The following is a 16,187-nucleotide window of genomic DNA, read 5'->3' as shown; positions in this document are numbered from 1 at the left end:
TGTTTGGACGTTGTTGTAATGGACGGGGCTGAATCAAAGCGGCAGCGTCCAGGTCTCAGAGTGAGGAATGAGCCAATATTTGGCTGATTTAAGCACTGGGCCAGATTGGAAAGGTTGGGGTGTCAGGGCCGGAGGCAAGGGATAGACCAGTGTTCAGCTCGCTGCTCTGTGAGGTTTACTTGTCTCTGCACTGAACTGAGGCTGTGGCCTGCATCTAGCGGGCTCCTGGGTGGGCTGCAGTGATGAATTATTTTTGTGAACTCTTGTTCTGAGTGTTACTTGTTTACTTTTTATTGCTTGCATGATTTTTTTTGCACATTGGGTGTTTGATGATTTTTTTTATGGGTCTTATTGGGTTTCTTTGTAAAGGAAATTTTAAGGTTGCATGTAGTACTCATGCTTTGATAAGGAATATACTTTGACCTTTGAAACGTGGCCTTTTCTACCACTAAATTCTAACTAAATTAGTGCATTAGGTTTTAAACTATGAATCATGTTTGTTGATAAGACACCAAAACCACCAAAACAAGCAATTCATGTTTAAATTTTTAGTGACCATGGCATTTCTAATGTAATATATTAGTAAATGGAAAATGCAGTCTACAGACTTCCTGTAAATCAACAGTCACTAAGAAAGAAATCAGGAAGCTCAGGGAGAATAATAAAAATCATCGGTAAGTTCAGTCTTCAATAAAGGTATACCTCTTTGATACCCTGGGAAACATGTCTGAATTATACTACAATGACATTGGAAATCATCTTTCAGTAACTAAGTAATAATGGTCAATATTTGCATAATTTAGATTACTGTAAATACAAGAGAGTTCATTCAATCCAAACACTTCTTTGCTTACATCTGCTAAGCACCCCAGCACATATTTTTCCATACACTCTTGGTCTAATTGTGCATGTGTACACAAATCCTTAAATATTTAAATAGGCATAAAATAAAAATCCAAATTAGACTTCATTAAGCCCCAAAATAATTTATTTTAATTGGTGTACCAATAGTGGTGAGACAACACTATCTTCACATTCTCCATTGACAAGGATTTAAAACAGAAGTCTAGATAACTGATTTACTTCTGAAAAAGTCTGTAACAGTATTACATTCTAACTGACCTTACCTTAATTAAGTTTTATATTTGCATTCGGTTCAAACTTCTGAATTAAAGTATTATAAATTATAGTAAAGAATTTGTTTACTATAGTGAAGAACTGTTTATACTTCTTAAATTGGTTTCATTAATATAAATCTTAACATGATTGAATTTGTTCACACTTTACTCTATAGTATTTGGCTCCTGTATTTGGAATTTGCTCAAGATTATATTGCAAAGTTCACAGCTGGTCATAATGGCAAAGAATTGGGTCTAGTCCTGCCCTCGGGTGCTGTGTGGAATTTTTAGTGTATCCCAATGACCATCAGGTGTTCCAGCATCCCAGTAATGTGCTGGAAAGTTAACTAACTTCTCTAAATTACCCCTAACAAGAAGAAGTATATTGCTGGGCTATTGGGAAAAATATGAAAAAAGGAAAATGGGATCAATGGGGTTGTTTTGGGGGTCAAACTACATCAGAAGTATGTGATGTAGTTTAGAGTGTTCCTTTAACATTCTCCTTATTAATAATAGTCATACTGCCATACGACACATAGACAAACCCTTTAGCTCATTGATTCTATGCTATCAAGCACCCACTTAGACGAATCTGCTCTACATTAATCTCTAGTATTAGTAGTGCAATCACTCAAGTAGAGTAAGATGTTCTCCTACTGGTGGCTCCTCAGGTGGCTGTAGAGTCGAGTCTGGGATCCACATAATCTGGTGGGGTGTGGGCAAAATTAAGTGATGACTGAGCTTAGTGGTCAGGTCCTTTCATTTTCCCAGTCTCTCCTTTCACAGCTGCCACGTTCTCTGAAGCAGAGCAGAGGCTGTTGTCATGTAGCACAGCTCCCTCTTGAACAGATTTCTCCAAGTGTATCTTTTGTGTGCAATGTCTTCCCAGTTTTTAGACGTAATGGTGAGTTTCTTCAGGCTGGTTTTGATGTTCTTTTTAACATGTTTCCTTTGCCCACCAGGGGCTCACTGACCTTCCTTCAAGTGATGGTAAAGGATGTGTTTGGGGGAATGTGAGTTAGGTATCTGGATTTCATGACCTGTCCATTGGAGTTGGTATTGTTTTATCATGGTGGAGATGCTCCACTATTAGATCAATCACACTTTATTGTCCCCACATTGACAACAATTCCCTCAAAATGTACCCTTACCTATGTACCAGGGATAATTTACAGTAGTCAGTCAATTCTCGCACCCTTGGGACTGGGAAGAAAGTGGAACACCAGTTAAGTGTGTGTGAGAGAGAGAATGGGGATAATCCACACAGGCAGTATCCAAGGTAAGGACATGTTTGGCACAGCTTTGTGGGCCGAAGGGCCTGTATTGTGCTGTAGGTTTTCTATGTTTCTAAGGTCAGTAATTAACTCACATCACTGGAGCTGGAAGGAAGCAGTTCTAGTTGCACAACTGTGCCACCATATTAACAAAATCCAGTAACTGATCTCAGACGATTGATTAGGAAGTTGAGATGAACTATCCTTCACTGTACAGTGTTCTCAATATTTGATCAGTTGGTTATCTTGCAATGAACTCGGCCATTGCCTATTTTATAATATGTTGGAGGTACTAGCAGAGATTTCTGTTCGGCTCTCTACCACATTGCTTCCCGAAATAGTAAAAACATTTTGCTCCCTTCTGATTGTGGACCTAGCTACTATATAGGAATATAGTTTGAAGATTAACACATAGAAAAATAGTACAATCAGAATGGTGGAACCGATCACTGTTAGAACTACCCCTGCGATCAACTTATCACTCCAGTATCTAACTGGAGGGTAACGTTCAGAATTTGCCACAATTATCAGGATATAACCACAGGTAAGTACTATGAATCCAGTGAATGAAATAACCAGATAATCAATTAATCCACCACTCCTTAACTTGTCGATATGAGCCCTGTTCCTCACACAGTTCATGTCCTGGAGGGCAGAGGTCAACAGTTGTTTAAAGAGAATAACTAAAGATAACAGGCACAGGAGAATTCCTATGCCCAGTCTCCATTCACTAGAGTTACTGATGGTTGTAGATATCATAACAATCCCCCCTATTCCAGTCCCTAACATCAAGAACAACATCACGGAGTAGCACAAGATCACTCTTTTCATGTCCTGGAACCACCATAGTTCAATCTGATCTTCCAAGATACTCTGCTGGATTCGGGAACGATTTGCTGGGAAACGGCCAGCTCTGATCTCAGAAAGCTCAGACATCTGGAGAAATTGTCCGTCAGTATCTAAAATGAAGAAATTTAACATAAATCTTCAAAACACCACACATTAAATAAGCTAATGATTAACTTTTAAAGAGTTTGGGAATGTTGCCACGATGATACAGACGCCCAATACTCATAAACGTAGTACAGAATTTATCAAGATGTCACTATATCTGGTACAATCTTTGAAGCATAAGTTACAAGGCAAGTTCTTCATTTCTACGTTCTGTAGATATATTACAACATTGTCTTAACATAAATTATAGGAAAGCATAACTCGTTCTCACCAAAAACTCCTCAATACAACAGAAACATTTTTTTTTGCAGGATGCAACGACACTCCTTGGAAATTCTGCACTTTCAGTGGCTGTGGAAGTTCACCTGGAGTTAGAAGCACAAGTGATTCCAAATTTTGCAAGTATGCAGCAACCCCGCATCCAGGAGCCCACTTTAATTCTTCATCACTTGCCTTTTTCATTAACGACGTTGTTTATTTCCCATGTTTTTAATCCGCATTTCATTAAACGTCCAAGTACTCAGCGAGTTTTATTCCACGTAGAAAACTAGCGTCAGATGGAATGACTATGTACTGTACACTGCCATCGGAGAAACTGCCATACAAAATCAAACCAAGTACACCAAAACTGTTTAAAGTTGCTGTGGATTAAAGTTTCCCTCAACAGTTCCATCGTTTAACCGCTTGCATGTTGTACTTTTGACATCTGGTGCTTTACACCGTATTGATTTGAATTTCTTAGTTCAGGATTAATTTCCAGTAAAACATTGGGGTTCAGTTACATACAGGCTGACTGTAGTACAGCACTACATTACGCCAGGCTCAATTTCATATTCAACAGGTATAACTTGCTGCTCTGCTGAATCATTGGCTGCAACTCCGGGTTCGACGTAGTTCCTACCAGGTGCTTTTGACCCTTTCCGACAGAATCGGCAATAAAATACAACATCACGAATCCTTGTTATTTTTTCTGATTCCTCCAGCCTTCAATACATTGCGTACTTTATTTTTCTTTTATTTCCTGGTTTCCTTCATTGGTCTGTCTTCTCAAATTTGGCCCTTGTTTCATTTCCTGGTTGTACGTAGGTGAATTCTTTCAGTCTCCGTGTCTACTGATTGATATATTCAAGTTGCCACCGCTTCCATTCAGCCCTAGTCTGCGTTTCGTCAGCGCTCGGGTGAAGGAGACCATAGTTTTCAGTTTTCCTTCAGGTCCTTCCCCCGACCACGCAGGTGTCCCTTTCGCGTCACACTTTTGTTTCTGTTGGATACGGTGTGATTACATTCTGACTCCACCCTCGTCTGCTGTAGAACAGGTTTAACATGGAATGCACAAGTACGTCTCCGAAGGGAAGGGCTACTTGCAAAAGTTACCCAGAATCGTTTCTCAGGCATGGATATCTGTGAACTGAGATTTTATTGCACCAGGTTCTTTCCACGTTGCGTTACAAATCAGTGGGGGTTCTGAATCTCGCGAAGAAAGACTCAGATTGAAAGCTGTAACATGTTACGTTCGCTTTTGTTATCCAAAGTCCCCAAATTTCACAGAAAAATTGCCAAATTTATATTAATTTTCAGAAATATAACAATAAAAATAAAGATTGCTTTCATATAGCTCCATAATTCATTAGATATGTTTCAAAACAATGTGAACTTCTTTGGATTGTGATTGCAGCAGGAATATTGAAAAAGGTAACACACATCAAAGTTGCTGGTGAACGCAGCAGGCCAGGCAGCATCTCTAGCAAGAGGTACAGTCGACGTTTCAGGCTGAGACCCTTCGTCAGGACTAACTGAAGGAAGAGTTAGTAAGAGATTGAAAAAGGTGACATGTTATGCCATGTTAAACTCCCTTGTTTGCTTTGAGTTTGTTTATCTTAGATAATATTGAGGTACATTTACCATGTCAGAGAAGGAGATTACGACTGTAATAGAGAGCTGTTCTACTATCAACCCCAACTCTTACAAAATCTCAAAGACTTCCATTTTGGTGATCCTGCCTTGATATAAAAAGCCATTTTAACAGGATCCCACCAACAAACACATCTTCCCTCCCCCTCTCCCACTTTCCGCAGCAATTGCTCCCTATGCAACTTCCTTATCCATTTGTCCCTCTCCACTGATCTCCCTCCTGATACTCATCTTTGCAAGCAGAACAAATTCCACAACTGCCTCTTCACCTCCTCCCTCACTACCATTCAGGGCCTCATACAGTCCTTCCAGGTGAGGTGATACTTCACCTGTGAGACTGTTGAGGTCAGCTACTGTATCCGGTGCTCCCGGTGTGGCCTCCTGTATATCAGTGAGACCCAACATAGATTAGGAGGCTGGTCAGCTGAGTACCTATGCCCTGTCTACAGAAAAAGCGGGATCTCCCGGTGGCCATCCATGTCAATTTACCTCCCATTCCCATTCTGACATGTCAGTCCATGGCCTCATATCCTGATGTGATGAGGCCACACTCAGGTTGGAGGAGCAACATCTTATATTCTGTCTGGTTAGCCTCCAACTTCATAGCATAACCATTGATTTCTTGAACTTCTAGAAACTGCCCTCCTTCACCATTCACCATTCCTGTTACTCTCTCTCTCTTTATGTTCTTACCTGACCATTACCTCCCTCTGGTGCTCCTCCCCCTTTCCTTCCTTTCATTGTCTTTACCCTCTCCTATCAGATTTCCCTTCTCCAGCACTCTATCTCTTTCACCAATCAACCTCCCAACTCGAGTTCACTTCTCCCCCTCTCCCAGTTTCACCAATCACTTATTACCTTGTACTTCTTCCTCCCCTCCCCCCACCTTCTCACTCTGATTCCTCATCTTTTTTCCCAGTCCTGATGAGGGGTCTTGGCCCGAAATGTTGACTGTTGACTCTTTTTCATAGATGCTGCCTGGACTGCTGAGTTCCTCCAACATTTTGTGTGTGTTGCAGATTTTCTGGTGCTTGTGTTAAAAATCCTCTTCTTCATTTTCAAGAGCTTCTTCGGCAGCTTAGTTGCGAATGGTTGAGCTCCTCGTCAATGGCTCAGAATAGGACAGTATCTTTAACAGTGGGTCATGGTCCGGTCCGTGAAGTCCGCATTCCGGTTCACGGTCCAGTCCGTGGACTCAGGACTCCAGGTCTTCCGGCTGTCCCTTGTTTTGGTTGAGTTAATCATAGGCACCTGATTCCCATCTTGAGGCTTGGAATGTAAGTAGCTTTGGGGACAACTGTGGGTTGCTGAGCTGATTGGATGGTGGTGGTGGTGTATTGTTGAAGGAGCTGGGATATGGACTGGAAAATGGTAGAGAGAGCACATCAAGGAAAGAGCCAAGCTGTTGAAGGAAGTTTTTGGTGAGAGTGGAAGTGAACTAGAGATGGAGGTTGATGGGAAAGAGGAATGGAATGGAAAGACAAGAAAAGAAAGTAGAGGTATGGGATATCAAACTCTGAGGATGTCATTGTCTGGTCTGTGAAGTCTGCTTTCTGGTTCACAGTCCAGTCTGTGGACTTAGGGCTCTGGGTCTTCTAGCTGTCCCTCATTTGATTGAATTAATCATAGGCACCTGATTCCCATCTTGGGGCTTGGGTTTGTCTCGTCAGTCCCCCTTGGAGCAACCTGCTGATGGAAGGCTAGTGAAACCATTTGTGATCTCTAGGCCTGTTTGGAGAACCATTACTTCATGAAGCTTTGCTGTCGGTCATTGGAGCTGTTGTTGTGGTATGGATTTGACTGTTTCCTGCCAGCTGAGTGGCTGCCAGCCACTCCAAGCTAGGTAGGGATCTGGTTGTTTCTGTAGCCAGCTGAGGTTGCTGGCTGAACTGAGACTTGGAGCTACCCCAGAGCAAAGATGGAACTGTCTGTTGTTCTTTGGTGTTTGTCTCTTCTTGTCCTCGCCTCTGTGGGTTATGTCAGGCCATTATGCTGTTGCCCTGCGAGGAGCCTGTCTTGTCTTGTCCTCGCCTCTGTTGGGTAAGTCTGGCCATTCTGCCATTACCTGAAGGAGGGACCTGCCCACCTTGGTGTGGAGATGAAGTTGAGTCCCGGCTTGTCTTAGGATAAGTCCTGGCTCTATGTCTATGTTCTGTCCCATCTCATGTTAGTGTCGTGTTAAAGATGAGTCCTGGCTTGTTGAAGGATAAGTCCCGGCTCTATGTTGATGTCGGTTCCCAGTCTCTCTGAGCTCCTGCCTCCGAGTTATCAGCCCCAAGACCCCAAGCCTCGAGGATCCTGCAGCCAAGCTCAAGACCCAAGACCCCAGCCTGCAGCCATATCATGTTCTTGCCTGGTTCTGGGTCCAAGCCTGAGGCAAGACCCAGGTTCTGGGTCCTTGTCCAGTCTCGGGCTTAGAGTCCAATCCTTGTCTTGTCTCCAAGCTCAGGCCTCTTGATCCCAGCCATGTCTTGTCCTGAAGTCATGTCATGTCCTTGCCTGGTTCTGGGGTCCGAGCCCGAAGCAAGACCCAGGTTCTGGGTCTTTGTCCAGTCTCGGGCTTAGAGTCCAAGCCTTGCCTCCTAGTCCATGGTTTCTAGTTCTGGTCCCGCGTTCCCTAGCCCAAGTCTGTGTTCTTGTCCCTACTCCTGGTCTGAATCCTGTCGCGTCCCTACTCTAGTCAAGTCTTGTTCCTTGTATTTCAGTGTCTGTGTCTTGCATTTGGGTCTGTTCCCAGCACCCCGATTGTGACAGAGGAGTCAGTGGATGATCAAAACAGGACAGCAAAACAATGGAAAGAAGATGAGATTAAAGCAATTATAAAACTAAGTGAAGATGGGGCGCCTTTTGGTGATTAGAACCTAACTTGTTTAATGAAGACGCTCAACAAAATTATAGGCGAGATTAAAGGAGCAAAGATTTTATGAAATGGATCGCTATTAGTGATTTGTCGGGTTAGTACTCAGCAAGGCAAAGTGATAAGGTTATGTAAAATAGACGGCAAAGAAGTACAATGCTCAATACCCAACAACAAAGTGGACTAGAGGAGTTATTTCGGGGATACCAACAAAAGTTACTATGGATGAGATTAAACAGAACATAAAAGGAGCAAAAATTTTTGAGGCCAAACGTTTGAAAGTTACAAGAAACAGGAGAAAGTTAACTTTGATGAAGAGAGATTGCCGACTAACGTTTACTTAGGGTATATGTGTTATGCGGTTAGAATATATATACCACTGCCTTTAAGATGCTATAAATGTCAGAAATTCGGGCACATTGCGGTGGTCTGCAGGGGAAAACAAAGATGTGGGCGATGCGCTGGAGAACATGAATATGGGAAATGTGAAGCGGGAGCTAGGCTGAAATGCTGCAATTGTGGCGAGGAACACAGTGCAGCTTATCGAAGGTGCATTTATAGCAAGAAGGCGGCTGAGATACAATATGTAAAAGTAACTAAAGGAATCAGTTGTGCAGAGGCAGTGAAAGAATATGATGAAAAAAAGGCTGTCAAGCAGACAAATAGAGGGAATAAACTGGTGAATTGTGAGAGCTGTAATATGAAAAATAAGGATACACTATTAATGAGTAGGAAGGATTTCGTACTTATGGTAGGTGCAATTAATTGTTCAGCGCAAATAAGCAAAAGAAATGAGAAAATTAAAATTATCGTCAAGTCTGCAGAAAAGTATCTTGGTATTAAAGGAATTAGGTGGGAAGAAGTCAAAGAAATGCTGAATGGAGGATCTAACAATTCACAGGCAGGGGAGATGGAATCTTAATGGCAGTATATTTATCGCAAATGGTCAAGAATTTAAGAAATGTTTCAGAATTTAAGGAAAATCCTCAGATTTTATGGTTGAAGCCCAGGGTAAATGTGCAGAACTCCAACAACAAATGAAGTACCCGACAAGAACAATGGTGAGTTGGAAAGAGATTGGAAAATGGAGGATATTACTACAAGAATACAAAAGGAAAAGGAATTTGTTGCAAAATGAATTATCTACATTCAGATTATAGAATGAAAACATGGAAGCAAATGAAGAAGAACTCCGAGATCTCAGTTAACAACTGCAGGCTATGATCCAAGAAAAGGAAAACCTGAAAAAGCAGATAGACTTGGAAAAACAGCAATTTTAGAAGTATAACATATGATAATTAATATTCTTTAAGAAGACTATTTTAGTCTTACAAGGGATGTAGATGAAATCAATGTAATTGAGGTAATGCAACTACACAAAAACGTGACAAAATTAGGGCAGAATAGTAGTTTGTGGCATTATCTAATGAGCGCATTAAGCGTTCACGAGGAATTGAGTGATGCTAATAGAGAACTGCAGGCTGAACTAGATTGTCTAAAGTAGAGAACTCCAGGACACATTTGGTTGGAACACAAGAAGTCTAGCAGGTGGCGGTAATGCACTGAAAACTGGTTGCCAACCGCCATAAAACAAAGAAGTAGTCGTCTGTGGGCTGCTGGTTTGTCTTGTCAAGATCCCCTGAGAACAACCTGCCGGTGGAAGGCTAGAGTGGCCACGTCATTTTTAGGCTGTGTTGGAGAACCATCGCTTCATGGAGCCTTGCTGTGGGTAGTCAGAGCTGTCTTTGCAGTTTGGATTCGGCTGTTTCCCGGGCCAGCTGAGTGGCTGCCAGCCACTCCGAGCTAGGTAGGGATCTGGCTGTTTCTGTAGCCGGCTGAGGCTGCTGGCCGAACTGAGTCTTGGAGCAACCTTGATGGAGAGATGGAACTGTCTGTCATTCTTCGGTATTTGTCTCTTCTTGTCCTTGCCTCCGTGGGGCAAGTCAGGCTGTTCTGCTGTTGTCCTGCAGGGGGATCTGTCTTGTCTTGTCTGTCATTCTTGTCTGCCGTTACCTGACGAATGGTCCCGTCCCACCTTAGTGTGGAGAAGAATTTGAGTCCCGGCTTGTCTAAGTATAAGTCCCGGCTCTATGTCTATGTACTGTCCTGTCTCATGTTGGTGTTGTGTTAAAGATAAATCCTGGCTCTGTGTTGATGTACAGTTCCCAGTCTGTCTCTGAGCTCCAGTCTCCGAGTTATCAGCCTCAAGCCTCAAGCACCAAGTCCCCAGCCACGTCCTGTCCTGTAGCCATGTCATGTCCTTGCCTAGTTCTGGGGTCCGAGCCTGAGGCAAGACCCAGGTCCTGGGTCTTTGTCCAGTCTCTGGCTCGGAGTCCAAACCCAGGCTCCTAGTTCATAGTTCCTTGTCTGGGTTCCCTGTGTCTAATCCATGTCCTAGCCCAAGTCTGCATTCTTGTCCCTGCTCCTTGTCTGTATCCTGTTATGTCCCTACTGTAGTCAAGTCCTGTTCCTTGTACTTCAGTGTCTGTATCTAGCATTTGGGTCCATCATCAGTGCCCCCTTTGTGACACAGTGAATAGTCAACAAATATATCTAGATGAAAATTGACAGGCATTTAAGGTACAAAGATAACTGGATGAAAATAAAAAAAAAAAACTTGCAAGGGAGGAAAAGAGAGTGGGAAAGAGGTGTTGAAGGCAAGATTTTCCATTAGGGTTTGATATGAGCAGATTTGAAAGCCCCATTGACCTTCATGTGCTCCTGATTCTTCTATTCTTATTTTATACCCAGAAGGAAGACCTTTTCTAGGCTGGAATTCTTTTATTACAATAATGTGTCACAATGTGCACTGGAAATATTGAAACCCAAGTGTGGAAGAAACTCTGTAGAGATGGTGACCAAACTTTATTCATGAGGATTCCAACTGAACATGAGTGACTTGGCCATGTGACACCATGAGATGTAACATCCTCAAAACTAGGTCTCTGTGATTACTGCTAATTGGGTGTCTGCTTAAATAGTACAAAGTAACATGGAATCCCTGAGCCTATTGACATAAACTTAACAATTTTAAACAGAAAGCAGCTGGAGACTGCATTACAGAAAGCAAGTTCCTTGAGGAAAAACTCAAGGGCCTCTAAATGATTAATAACTCTCATTAAACCACAATTAACCAATTCAGGTGCTCTAAAAACCTCAGAGCTCAATGCTGTCTGGCTCATTGCACAGGCCTGAAGAGCTCAATTCATAATGTCTTCTCCCCACTCTTAATAATTTCTTCCATGCATTCACAAGGGAAGCTGTGGGTGACCAACAGCCACAGGAAGCTCTTGGGACTAGAAGGCTGCAGTTACCAAAGTTTCCCTTTCCAGACTTGTAGATCAGCAGTTAGATTTGTCATGGGTTTATTCTGTTGAGATTGAGTGAGACACTAAAAGAATGAAACAATTGCATAACAAATAGGTGAAAAATATCTCCATGCGAGGACAGGAAAAAGCAATGTATATTTTTTATATCAAAGCCCAAGGGCAGAGAAGTACTAAGCTCCTTGAACCTACTGCCATTTGGTGTGTTCACAAATGATCTGAGACAAAATTCCAGTCTTTTCACAATAGCTTTGGTTTATTGTAGAATTAAAATTAACAAGTAATCTGGAATCAAATGTCATTTACAGAATTCCAAATTTCTATCACCTTCATCTCTGATCGCCTTCATCATAGAACATAGAATAGTACAGCACAGTACAGGCCCTTCGGCCCACAATGTTGTGCTGATCTTTAACCCTGCCTCCCCACCTTAAATTCCTCCATATACTTGTATAGTAGACTCTTAAATTTCACTAGTGTATCTGTCTCCACCACTGACTCAAGCAGTGCATTCCATGCACCACCACTCTCAGAGTAAAAAACCTTCCTCTAATATCCCCCTTGAACTTCCCACCCCTTACTTTAAAGGCATGTCCCCTTGTATTGAGCAGTGGTGCCCTGGGGAAGAGGTGCTGGCTATCCACTCTATCTATTCCTCTTGTTATCTTGTAAACCTCTATCATGTCTCCTCTCATCCTCCTTCTCTCCAAAGAGTAAAGCCCCAGCTCCCTTAATCTCTGATCATAATGCATACTCTCTAAAACAGGCAGCATCCTGGTAAATCTCCTCTGTACCCTTTCCAATGCTTCCACATCCTTCCTATAGTGAGGTGACCAGAACTGGACACAGTACTCCAAGTGTGGCCTAACCAGAGTATTATAGAGCTGCATCCTTACATCGCGACTCTTAAACTCTATCTTTTGACTTATGAAAGCTAACACCACATAAGCTTACTTAACTACCCTATCCACCTGTGAGGCAACTTTCAGGGATCTGTTGACGTGAACCCCCAGATCCCTCTGCTCCTCCACACTACCAAGTATCTTGCCATTTGCTTTGTACTCTGCCTTGGAGTTTGTCCTTCCAAAGTGTACCACCTCACACTTCTCTGGGTTGAACTCCATCTGCCACTTCTCAGCCCACTCCTGCATCCTATCAATGTCTCTCTGCAATCTTTGACAATCCTCTACACTATCTACAACACCACCAACCTTTGTGTTGTCTGCAAACTTGCCAACCCACTCTTCTACCTCCACATCCAGGTTGTTAATAAAAATCATGAAAAGTAGAGGTCCCAGAACTGATCCTTGTGGGACACCACTTGTCACAACCCCCCAATCTGAATGTACTCCCTCCACCACCACCCTCTGCTTTCTGCAGGCAAGCCAATTCTGAATCCACCTGGCCAAACTTCCCTGGATCCCATGCCTTCTGACTTCCTAAATAAGCCTACCATGTGGAACCTTGTCAAATGCCTTACTAAAATCCATGTAGATCACATCCACTGCACTACCCTCATCTATATGCCTGGTCACCTCCTCAAAGAACTCTATCAGGCTTGTTAGACACAATCTGCCCTTCACAAAGCCACGCTGACTGTCCCTGATCAGACCATGATTCTCTAAATGCCTATAGACCCTATCTCTAAGAATCTTTTCCAACAGCTTTCCCACCACTGATGCAAGGCTCACTGGGTCTATAATTACCCGGACTATCCCTACTACCTTTTTTGAACAAGGGGACAACATTCGCCTCCCTCCAATCCTCCAGTACTGTTCCCATGGACAACTACGACATAAAGATCCTAGCCAGAGGCTCAGCAATCTCTTCCCTCGCCTTCTGGAGCAGCCTGGAGAATATTCCATCAGGCATCAGGGACTTATCCGTCCTAATGTATTTTAACAACTCCAGCACCTCCTCTCCCTTAATATCAACACGTGCCAGAACATCAACCTCACTCATATTGTCCTCACCATCAGGTTCCCTCTCATTGGTGAATACCGAAGAGAAGTATTCATTGAGCACCTCACTCACTTCCACAGCCTCCAGGCACATCTTCATTTATCTCTAATCGGTCCTACACCCGTCATCCTTTTGTTCTTCACATAATTGAAGAATGCCTTGGGGTTTTCCTTTACCCTACTCACCAAGGCCTGCTCATGCCCCCCTCTTGCTCTCCTCAGCCCCTTCTTAAGCTCCTTTCTTTCTACCCTATATTCCTCAATAGACCCAGCTGATCCTTGCTTCCTAAACCTCATGTATGCTGCCTTCTTCCACCTGACTAGATTTTCCACCTCACTTGTCACCCATGGTTCCTTCACCCTACCATTCTTTATCTTCCTCACCGGGACAAATTTATCCCTAACATCCTGCAAGAGATCCCTAAACATAGACCATGTGTCCATAGTACATTTCCCTGCAAAAACATCATCCCAATTCACACCCGCAAGTTCTAGCCTTATAGCCTCATAATTTGCCCTTCCCCAATTAAAAATTTTCCTGTCCTCTCTGATTCTATCCTTTTCCATGATAAGGCTAAAGGCCAGGGAGCAGTGGTCACTGTCCCCTGGATGCTCACCCACTGAGAGATCTGTGACCTGACCCAGTTCATTACCTAATACTAGATCTAGTATGGCATTCCCCTGAGTCGGCCTGTCAACATACTGTGACAGGAATCCATCCTGGACACACACAACAAACTCTGCCCCGTCTAAACCATTGGAACTAATCAGGTGCCAATCAATATTAGGGAAGTTAAAGTCACCCATGATAACAACCCTGTTATTTTTGCACCTTTCCAAAATCTGCCTCCTAATCTACTTCTCTGTATCTCTGCTGCTACCAGGGGGCCTATAGAATACCCCCAATAGAGTAACTGCTCCCTTCCTGTTCCTGACTTCCACCCATACTGACTCAAAAGAGGATCCTGCTACATTACCCACCCTTTCTGTAGCTGTAATAGTATCCCTGACCAGTATTGCCACCCCTCCTCCCCTCTCCCCCCCCCCCCCCATCCCTTTTAAAGCACTGAAATCCAGGAATATTGAGAATCCCTTCCTGCTCTGGTGCCAGCCAAGGCTCTGTAATGACCACTACATCATAATTCCATGTATGTATCCAAGCTCTCAGTTCATCACCTTTGTTCCTGATGCTTCTTGCATTGAAGTACACGCACTTTAGCCCTTCTACCTTCCTACCTTTACACCCTTTATTCTGCTTCCCTGTTCTCAAAGCCTCTTTATATTTTAGATCTGGCTTTGCTCCATGCACTGTACCTGCAGTTCTCGCATGACCTTTATCCTTCTCCACCTCACTATCTGCTCTAACACTCTGGTTCCCCTCCCCTTGCAAATCTAGTTTAAACCACTCCCCCCCCCCCCCCCCCCCCCCCAGGAGCTGCACTAGCAAACCTTTCCGAAGGATGTTAGTCCCCCTCCAGTTCAGGTGCAACCTGTCCCATCGGACAGGTCCCATCTTCCCTGGAACAAGGTTCAATTGTCCAGAAACATGAAGCCCTCCCTCCTGCACCAACTCCTTAGCCACGTCATATTCAAATGATAGCCATGGTCTTAGCCTTTTGAATCAGTAGTAAGGGCCTTGTTCCATGTATTCTATCAGTTCATGTCAACTTTGGGAAAAATTCACCAGTTAACAAATCCCAGGGAAGCCACTTTGTAGTGAACACTCCATGTAATTTAGCAGTTAGAATTCCAGTATCATTTGGACACATCTCTTCTGATTTATTAACTTTCAGGATCATTAACTTCTCAAAGGTTTTTTTCACTAATTCTAATTTACTTCATCAGTTGCATTTGGAGGGCTTTAGTATCTCATGAAGGCAGACAAAAAGTATTTGTTTACCTTCTCCAGCGGAAGCAAGGTTTTATAAACTTGAACTATAATCTCCCTACTTCTGCATTCAATGCTCCAACTAATGAAAGCCAGTTTCACTTTTTTTGCGCAAATAATTTAGTTTTTAATATACTGTATATTTCTTACTGTAATTATAGATTCTTTACAATGTATTGCAATGTACTGCTGCCGCAAAACAACATATTTCATGATATATGCCAGTGACATTAAACCTGAGTCTGATGTCTAAAGTACAGTACCTACCTGTGCTGCCTAACATCAAGGATCACTGGACTTGAACTCCAAAGATTCTCTGTTCCTTTGCACTCCCTGCAATCCTACCATTCAGGATGTAAGTCCTAGCTTCACGGCCCTCTTAACCTGCATCCCCTTTCAGTTGTCTGAATTAAATACCATCTACCATTTTTTCAGCCCATTTCGCATTGATATCTCTCTGCAGACTAAAACTACCTTCCACGCTATCCACAACTCCACCATTGTTAGTGTTATCCACTAACTTATTGATCATGCTTCCCACATCCACAGATTCTGCAGATGATAGAAATCTTGAGAAGCACTCATAAAATGCTGGAGGAACCCAGCAAGCCGGGATGTATTTACAGAGGGGAACAGCAGTCGATGTTTCAGGCTGACCCTTCAACAGGACTGGAAAGGATAGGGGCAGAAAGTCAGAATAAGAAGGTGGTGGGAGGAATGTAGCTGGTACACCTCCTCTTCCCCCACCTTCTTATTCTGGCTATTCTGCAGAAACACTTGTGTTCGCGTTCTGGTTTCTGCCCTTTTCCTTCCAGTCCTGATGAGGGGTTTTGGGTGGGAGCATCAACTGTTTATTTCCTTCTATATATGTTGACTGACTGGCTGAGTTCCTCCTGCA

General features: G+C 43.1%; 1 protein-coding gene across 1 annotated transcript; it reads right to left on the bottom strand.

Annotated features, from left to right (window-relative positions):
• Nucleotides 1-626: 626 nt before the first annotated feature.
• Nucleotides 627-4,641, bottom strand: LOC140206284 (transmembrane protein 125-like). Its single transcript, XM_072274614.1, has 2 exons — nucleotides 3,618-4,641; nucleotides 627-3,351 (listed from the first exon to the last, which is right to left on the bottom strand). The coding sequence occupies exon 2, from the start codon at nucleotides 3,326-3,328 to the stop codon at nucleotides 2,666-2,668; it is 663 nt and encodes a 220-aa protein (XP_072130715.1). The 5' UTR covers nucleotides 3,329-3,351; nucleotides 3,618-4,641; the 3' UTR covers nucleotides 627-2,665.
• Between the last annotated feature and the right edge of the window lie 11,546 nt (nucleotides 4,642-16,187).

Source organism: Mobula birostris, chromosome 12 (assembly GCF_030028105.1).
Source record: "Mobula birostris isolate sMobBir1 chromosome 12, sMobBir1.hap1, whole genome shotgun sequence".
In the NCBI taxonomy this organism is placed as follows: domain Eukaryota; kingdom Metazoa; phylum Chordata; class Chondrichthyes; order Myliobatiformes; family Myliobatidae; genus Mobula; species Mobula birostris.
This window is presented reverse-complemented; position numbering and strand designations above follow the sequence as displayed.

Bases quoted from the DNA above. Each gene is read 5' to 3' on its own strand.
- LOC140206284 (XM_072274614.1), bottom strand. From the start codon at position 3,328: ATGTCTGAGCTTTCTGAGATCAGAGCTGGCCGTTTCCCAGCAAATCGT.